This window comes from Morone saxatilis, unplaced genomic scaffold (assembly GCF_004916995.1).
Source record: "Morone saxatilis isolate NCDOM2014 unplaced genomic scaffold, NCSU_SB_2.0 Contig8, whole genome shotgun sequence".
NCBI classification, from domain to species: domain Eukaryota; kingdom Metazoa; phylum Chordata; class Actinopteri; family Moronidae; genus Morone; species Morone saxatilis.
Window position 1 is genome coordinate 11,967,331 of NW_023340257.1, and position 8,473 is coordinate 11,975,803.

Genomic DNA, 8,473 nt, shown 5'->3' on the forward strand with positions numbered 1-8,473 from the left:
AATCTGCCAATTTTTTCTTGGTCAAAAAAATCTATGAATAGTTGAAAATGGCATCACAAATGCACAAATGATCACTGTTTTTTTCCAACAACACTATAGATTATATCAAGATCTTCAGTGTACAATTATATTCATTCCACAAAATCTGAAAATCCTTTTGCTAGAAAAAAAAATTATTATTACCAATTATTATCAAATAGTTAAAGATTAATTTTATGTTATCAACTAAACCATTAGTGCTTGGAGCTACAAAAAAGAAACACTTGACTTGCTCTGGGATAATGGATAAATGATTTGTTGTTTTTGCATTTAGCCTGCGGTTCTTTTAGTCTGGTAAGACACAAAAGTGTCACTAAAGCTCTAAGAGGTTGTAGTCACAATTGACTTTATTAGTTTTTTCATAGCATAGAGGACATTTTCAGATTTATTCGTCTAATCAATAATGAAAATAATTATTTATTGCTTCCCTACTATAATATTGCATAATTCCTCAATAATGATACTGGTGTAGACACAAATATGTCAAATATAGTTTGCGAGTCTGTTTGCCAAAGCATGCTGTTAAGGTTTATGTGTGTGTTCTGTTCGCCACGTAATTCTGTAATCTTGTGTAACTCAGTGTTTGACACTGTATGAGTGGTGTCAGGGTGTTACTGTATCTGACTTTTAGCTGCACGTAGTTGTAGCACTACAGACGTGATATGGGGTAGTGGTGGCATTGGTGAGGATTGAGGAGAATTGGGAGAGAACAAGAAAAGGAGAGGGATCAAGAGGAATAGGAGGAGAGAGCAGGAGGACGTCTTTTACTTAATAATGTTTTAATTTTTACTGTTGGTTTTCTCTGGGTGAATCCATGACCAGCGGGCGTGAGGGTTGAAAGAGAGGAAACTGACAAGGAAGGGAAACAGGGGAAACAGAGGGAACATGTAATTGCATGTAATAGACCTGATAAGAGTGACAAGAGGATGAGGATGGTAATTGAGAAGGACGGAGGAAGGATGAGAGGGAGAGGGCAAGAATGGAAAAGAGGAGAGGGAAAAGACACAGAGCCACCTGTCTCTGTATCTTATCCTGATTTGCTGTTGAGAAAAGTGGGGGCATGAAGAATGCAAGTTGGGGGGGGGGGGCGGGGGGGCAACAATAAGGGGCAAGCAGAAGACCCCTCAGCTTTGTATTTGATTGCATGTTATAAAGTGATGCAATATAGCAGATGAATAACGAAACGAAGGGGAAAAGATTAAAGAAGAAGAGGGTAGAGGGGCGTAAATGTTAGGAGCACACAGGGAGAAGGGATTTTAGTTTTATTTTATGATTAAAACTATAGATTTCAATATAGGGATTAAAGAGAGACACAGCGAGAGGTAAAAAGAACAAAAGCAAAGGGGTAAAGGGGGTTTGAAGAAAACATAGGGAAGCTGTTAATGTGTGATCTCTGTGCTGGAGGTCCCAGTTGGGTTTTTCAGTGGGAGGTGATGAAACAAAGGAAGTCTCCACATGTGAAAAGGAAGTTTAAGGTAAATGTACTGTGTATGAGGCACTTTGCTACTAAATATAATGGTCACCATGGTGCTACACAGAAGATAATAGCTACAACGTGTGTGTGTGTGTGTGTGTGAATAAAAACAAAATAGGGATGACACCAGGAGACAGCAGACAGGGGGTAATAAGTGTTATAATTTGTGTTCATTTTCAGTTTGCTTTGCATTTATGTATGAAACTATTTGATGTTTAATGATTGTCTTTATACCTGTTCTAACATCATTCTAATGGTACCGATGATGACATGGTGACATGCTGGTGATGTCAATATGTATTAAGCGCCAAATAGGTGTAGAAGTGTGTGTGTGTGTGGGTGTGTGAATTTGCCAAGAGAATTTCAATGTTTGCTGGAAAGTATCCTGTACAATCATGTCAATTTCTTATTGTGTTTGGTTGTAGCCTACAATGTTTCTACAATGTGTGTGTGTGTGTATGTATGTTTGGTAGATTGAGAGACAGAAACGGAGTGATAAAGAGACACATGACAGGCTTACTGACTGAGTGAGAGAGAGAGAGATGTCTCACACATAAATCCCTGTTGAGTCCAGAGTGAAGTAGGTTACAAGCTTTATCGATTTTGATGATGGTAACAGTATGAATGTGTCTGTGTGTGTGTGTGTGCAAGAGGAAGGACGGTCTGTACCATCTGTCTCCCACTCCTCTCACTGAGACACTAATTACAGGACTTTACACTTCGCTCCACCACACTCATCATTGGCCCGACTACACACACACACACACACACACACACACACACACATACACACACTGAGATGCAGCAGTGGTCAGGGATCGTGGGACCTCTTCTACTTTCAGTGTACGTTTCTTCATCTTTGTACCCTTTTCTCTCTGTTTGCTCGCCTTTAGCATCATGACTTGCTATCTCTCTCCTATTTCCCCTTATCTCAACTGTTTTCTCTCTACTTTAATCACTTTTTCTCCTTTGACCTCTTCTTTCTTTCATCAGTTAAAATGAAGCACATATAAATAATGACACTGTTTTTTATTGTTAATAACACACTCAGTAAAAAGGAGAAAGCGTTAGAAGATATAACAACCTCATTGTGAGTGAGAAAAGAGTGAAACACTGGTAAAAATGGTGAGAAAGAGAGATTTTTAAAATTTTCTTTAATCAACACAGAAAAGGGAAAGAGATAAAAGGGAGAAGAAGAGAAATTAAAGAGGGGAATCCTATCATATTCTTTGCCAGTGTGTACAACCCTTCATTAGCATAAATTCCAGGTCACCCACTTTCTCTGGCAAAGAAACTGGTGCCACAGTGGGGAGACGCTTTCTCTGACATAAATTTGAGCTTTTACAAGTAGTGCAGTAGTAGGCGAGTTACTGTAGTGGGCATGTTTTTGAAAACCAAGAGGGATCAAGTCTTTAACCGTCATCTTTTTCACTAATGGAGAATTAGATCATTTGCGATACCACATTTCCTCTTCAAGTTCGACTTGAATTGATTCAGTTATGTTTATTGTCATTATGTGCATCTTCCCATGAACTGTATATGCATGCGTGTATATATGTTTCTGTCTGTCTATCTTTACACACATCAATCCAGATTACTCTCTAAAACTGAATTACTTAAATACCCCTCACCCTTACCCTTACCCTTTCTGTGGTTTTACAGGCAACTATGGTGAGAGTGGGATGGAAGCGTTCAAGGACATGGCGGCCAAGGAGGGCATCTGTATCGCCCACTCTGGTAAGATACTCAGGTCAAGACAACAACAGCAAACTAAGCAATAATAAATCCCAAAACATGACTAGATGGAATTTTGTGGGTATAGTTTATATGTGGGTTAGTTTTAATACAAGCAGCAATAAACAGCACTTACATCTAATTACCTCTTACATGTAATCAAACAAAGACACCATGGTGTTAAAACGAATTTAACAGCTGTCTCAGGTTACAGACATCCATTCAACAAGAATACATATATTTTACATTGAAGGTCAGTCTGTTTAATTACCTTGTGAAGACTTGCATTTCACACTGTGGGTGTCATTTCGTTGACACTTGAGCACAATTGATTAATGAAAAAGAAACTGTGACACTAAAAGACAAAAGAAACTCAACATGTCATAACAATTAAAGCAACAGAGATTCAAACATATCACAACCATCACAGGCCATGTTTGAATTTGTGTGACATGTTTCTCCCAGGCAAAATCTGGAGCAATGCTGGAGAGCAGAGCTTTGATCGGCTGCTGGAGAGACTCAGGGCCCACCTTCCCAAGGCCAGGGTGGTGGCATGTTTCTGTGAAGGCATGACTGTCCGCAACATCCTCATGGCCATGAGACGCCAGGGACTAGTAGGGGAGTTCCTCCTTATTGGCAGGTCAGTGGAGCTACAAAGTTCAATTCTGCTGTACCATGTTGAGCAGTGGTATGTTGCCGTACATAAGGGATATACATGTTTCCTCTCTGAATGTGTGTCCTACTACTCACTTACTAAAATAATATAATTCAGTTGTAATACTGGATCTTTGATTTCCTCAGATCACTCTGTGCCTGTGAGTCTTGTTCAGTAAATGGACTTTAAATGTGATTGGATCAATAAAAATCATTTGGAAAGAATCTGTTTTGTAACTAGTGTGCTCCACGTTATATAGCCAGGCAGCTATAACGGTGTGATCCATTGGGGATTTCAGCCACTGGATGTTTTGGAGGGCAGATGGAGAGGCAAAGCTGTGGGTCTGAGCTAAAATAACCCTCTTATGAGAGCCATTGATGATTATAAGCACAGAGCTATTAATGTCAAAATAAGGGCACAGCTGGTACGTATCTGCTTCAAATTAATTTCAACCAAGTTCTTTGCATAAAATGTGCATCCAACTGGTGATTATTAGACCTCAGAGTAACTTCAACCTGATCTTTGGCCAGCAGGACTGGTTGAGTTCTCCCACATTTAACTATTACTTTTTTTTAATTAGTTACCATTAAGCAAATTAATGATAAGCCGAACAGACCAAACACTGTAATTAGCTGAGCTGAGTTAGACAGATACAGACATTTCTTATTTTGTGATCAATCTAGCATCCAGACTGCTCATTTCATAAATGTGGATTAATGTCTTTCGATATTTGTGGAAGTCATTAATTCAAAGTATTCGTCGAAAAGCTGTTAATTTTGACCTCTGTGAAATAGTGGAGCAGTCGTCTTTGTATCATGAACACAGAGAAGCCTACTAAATAGTGTTAAATACCCCAATATACTGTGCAGATACATTGTTGCCCTTTATACATTCACAAAAACACACACAGACCACATGCTGTTTAGAATTTTGGTTTTCACATTAAGCTTTGTTCTCACTTAGATGAATTCCTCCTACAATTCACTTGCAAAAATAACCTTCCAAATGGACTGTTTTTATGTACATCTGTGCATGTATATGTGTGTGTGTGTGCGTATGTGTGTATATAATTGCTTCTAAGCCTCTTGAGTTTTGGTTGCCATGCCAACTGTGTAATAAACAGATGATGAATAATGATTTTAGCACCTATGCCAGCCAATATGCAGAGAACAAAATAGACTTTGAATAGATTGGAAGCATTATCATGTGATTACCATTCAAATGCCACAAATATAATTCTATTCAATTCTATTCTACTCTTCCCCCAGTGATCTGCGCTGCATAACTAAATCATAGCAGTTTTGTTGTCATCGCCACCATGATGCTCATTATCACCATGCTCATCTTACACATCATCATCTTCATCTACATCATCATCATCGTCATCCTGCTGAGAATGAGGTAAAGTCTTAAAACATACTAAGTATGCTGTACATCCTGTTATTTGGGTTTGCCTTGTCATTGGAGATTAAAGGGGAAGGAGAGAGAGAGAGAGATCATGAAACTCTAAGAGAGACCCCGTTCTTGTAGAATTAAATAAACTTTGATATCCTGTCATGGGTTAAGTTGTTTTTAAATTGTGACTATTTATAATACAGTGTCAGTCTAAATAATATTACACAGCAATCCATCTATTTTCAGTGCTGGCCCAAAGCTACAAAATCGAGGAAAAGCCCACAACAGTGCTCTCCCCTCCTCTAACAATTACTGTGAATGTGCCCTTGAGCAAAACACTTAACCTCCAACTGGTCCAGTGGAGCTGCTCGATGGTTAGCAGTAGCAATATATGGAAGCTCCTAAATGTGAATGTGTGGAAGTGGATAAAAGTGCAGGCTGGAAAGAAAACAAATGTCGTTCTCAGTCAGAGTTAAAGGGGTGCAAAATTCTCATTCAATGCTGCAGAGACCTGGGATTTGTTTCTTAGCAGAGGTAGCTATAGCACAGAGAGAGAGAGAGACTGCGCATACCAATAAACCCAATGTGTGGTTTTGACAGGTTCTTAACTTTGACGCTGCTTTGTCTTTTTTTTTTCGTTATTCAAAGCACGTGCATGTAGGAGAGAGGGATCAGACACGTATAGCTGGAACCTCCCTCATATTACACTCTTCTGGTGAAGCTCATTGCTGTCAGGTAAAAAAGAAGCAGCTGGTGCAGCACATGGCTGTCTGACTCCTCCCCAGGACAACAGTAAAATTAGCAGTGACAACAACTGTAGGTCATAGGGAATTGGACATTCCCAATTAAGAGGACAAAAGGGAAAACATTATTGGATAAATATAAATAATGAGAAAGATGAAAAGACCAATTATGGTGCGTCACATTGGCTCTGAAATTTGGCACAGCAATTAGCAATTTATTAAAATTTAACAATAACAAAAACAACCTAAACACCCTAATAAAGTGTTATTTGATATATCCTGACACAGCTTACTGCCAAATTAAATGAACAGTTTCCTGAAATTATGCAACACCATGTTAGAACAGTCTCCTTCATTTCACACACTGTATGGTCAGTTGTCACATTAAAATCCTTGAACTGAGTGAAAACGCATTTAGACTAAACTGAAGCTAGCTCCCACATCATTTGGCTTTCCACTTGTGGAAAGGAAATAGTTTTCTAGGGCTGAATATAGAACTTAATGGCTTGTTAAAACTGATATTTTTTGCAGTACATCTTGTAGTCCTCTGTCTGCGGCCAGTCTGTTCTGATTAGGTCGGTTAATTGAATATCATCCTTCGTTAGCGTCCGCATCATAAACGGACTGTAGCTGTAAATTGGAGATGGTCACGGGTGGGTGCCCTGCTCACTGGAGGTCTGTGGACGGAACTTCTGATTAGCCTAGTTGGGGAGACACTCGTTTAACACTGGGAAAATTACTTTACCACAAGAGCACACAGAAGATTATTCAGTTACCTAGGGCAGATAACTAGGGTCATTAATAGAATACCACCAGACATATGGTTTATCTGTATGTTTACTGTTTGAGATGGGCTGTGTGCTGGATGCCTTAAAATGATGTAGGATGAATGTCTGATTCTGTCTCTTTGTATTATCGCCTCTAACATTGCCTGGATGTCATGTGTGATGTGTTGAAATGGATCTTGCGGTTTCCCATTTTTTTGAATTTTGAATTTTGAATTTCTCTGCTCGTTGTAAATTTCTTTGATCTAGAATCTAGATACATCCAGACTTTTTTTTTGTAGGGAATACAATGGGCAAGCCTAGCCTTCAGCCATGATGCTTAGGATTTTGGAAAGAGTGTAAAGAGAGAGAGAGAGAAAGAAAGAAAGGGGGAAAGTGACATTAAGAGGGAGACTGTTTTTTATTGCGATACGCGATATCATATATTGTCCCATCCCTTCTATAGAGTGATTTCATTTGCATGCAATTGTCCTTTACATTTTGTGGGTTTTAAAAAGCCCCAGCAGGCACTCAGTGTGTTTCTGGTTTTAGATTTTTTATGTTCTTCTTCTAGAAATAATCCTAAAAACCCACATTACGTCCTGGGGCTAACTAACACATCACAAGAAAACTATGTCACTCTCTCTCTCTCTCTCTTTCTGTCAACGAGGTCAGACTGAACTCAGAGCTGCACTGATTTTCCCAGAAAATACTAACACTGGTATATGCATGTTTATTCATAGTACAACTGCAGTAAAATCTTCCTGTTGTCAGGGGCATGAGGCGCCCCTGAGCAAGGCACTGATTCCTTCTGTGTAGTCAGTAAACCTACACTCACAGACGGTGTGTGTGTGTTTTTGATGTTCTTGCCAAGGTAAACTCAGACAGGCCTGAGGAGGCCGTCTGCCATCTAAATATATGTGTTTGTGTGGCACATGCTCCATGCTCCTTCGGTAAGAAACAACTGAAGCCTACTGAAGACATAAAACAACAGCGGAAAAAATTAAAAGTGGACAAAATAACACAAACGCATATATAAAAAATAACACAACACTAAAAGTACTTTCAGACTGAATGCGAAGCTAATCTTTGCCTCGGGTTAGAAGAACAACAAACTCACTCTCCAGAGTAGAACATCAACAATCTCTGTGATGTTTTATTGCCTTTAATTGACAGTGATAGCTATAGAGTGACAGGAAAAGGGGGAGAGAGAGGGGGGATGACACAGCAAAATGCCACAGGTCGGAGTGGAACCCATGACTGCGGCAGCAACGACCCAGCCTTGGTACATGGGGCGCCAGTTCCACCAGGTGAGCTTCCACCCTTTAAGCCTTTACAATAGTTTTTCCGGTTACGGATATGAGTCAGTTTTAACGTTATACAAATACATCGGTACGGGGACTGCTGGATGGATGTAAATGTACCATGAACTGGTCGATGGTCGGATTCTAAAGTTATGAACTGGTTGACTGAAGCTTTGTTGCCAACAGCATCCCCACTCTCATGAGAAAATTAACGAGAGTAAGGGTCTAAAGAGGAACATTGGACCCTGGTATTTTATATAATATATGTATTTGAAGGTAAGCCATAGCATTTTCATAGAATCAGCTGATTTTAATTTAGAATGGAAAATAAATGTCTACATTAAACAAATGTTAAGAACTGGATC

General features: G+C 39.3%; 1 protein-coding gene across 1 annotated transcript in view; it reads left to right on the forward strand.

Annotated features, from left to right (window-relative positions):
* Window positions 1–8,473, forward strand: part of grm5b (glutamate receptor, metabotropic 5b) — a 56,879-nt gene that overhangs the window by 10,395 nt on the left and 38,011 nt on the right. The window contains 2 exon segments of the mRNA XM_035680542.1: window positions 3,176–3,250; window positions 3,713–3,887. Coding sequence (XP_035536435.1) covers window positions 3,176–3,250; window positions 3,713–3,887 — 250 coding nt within the window.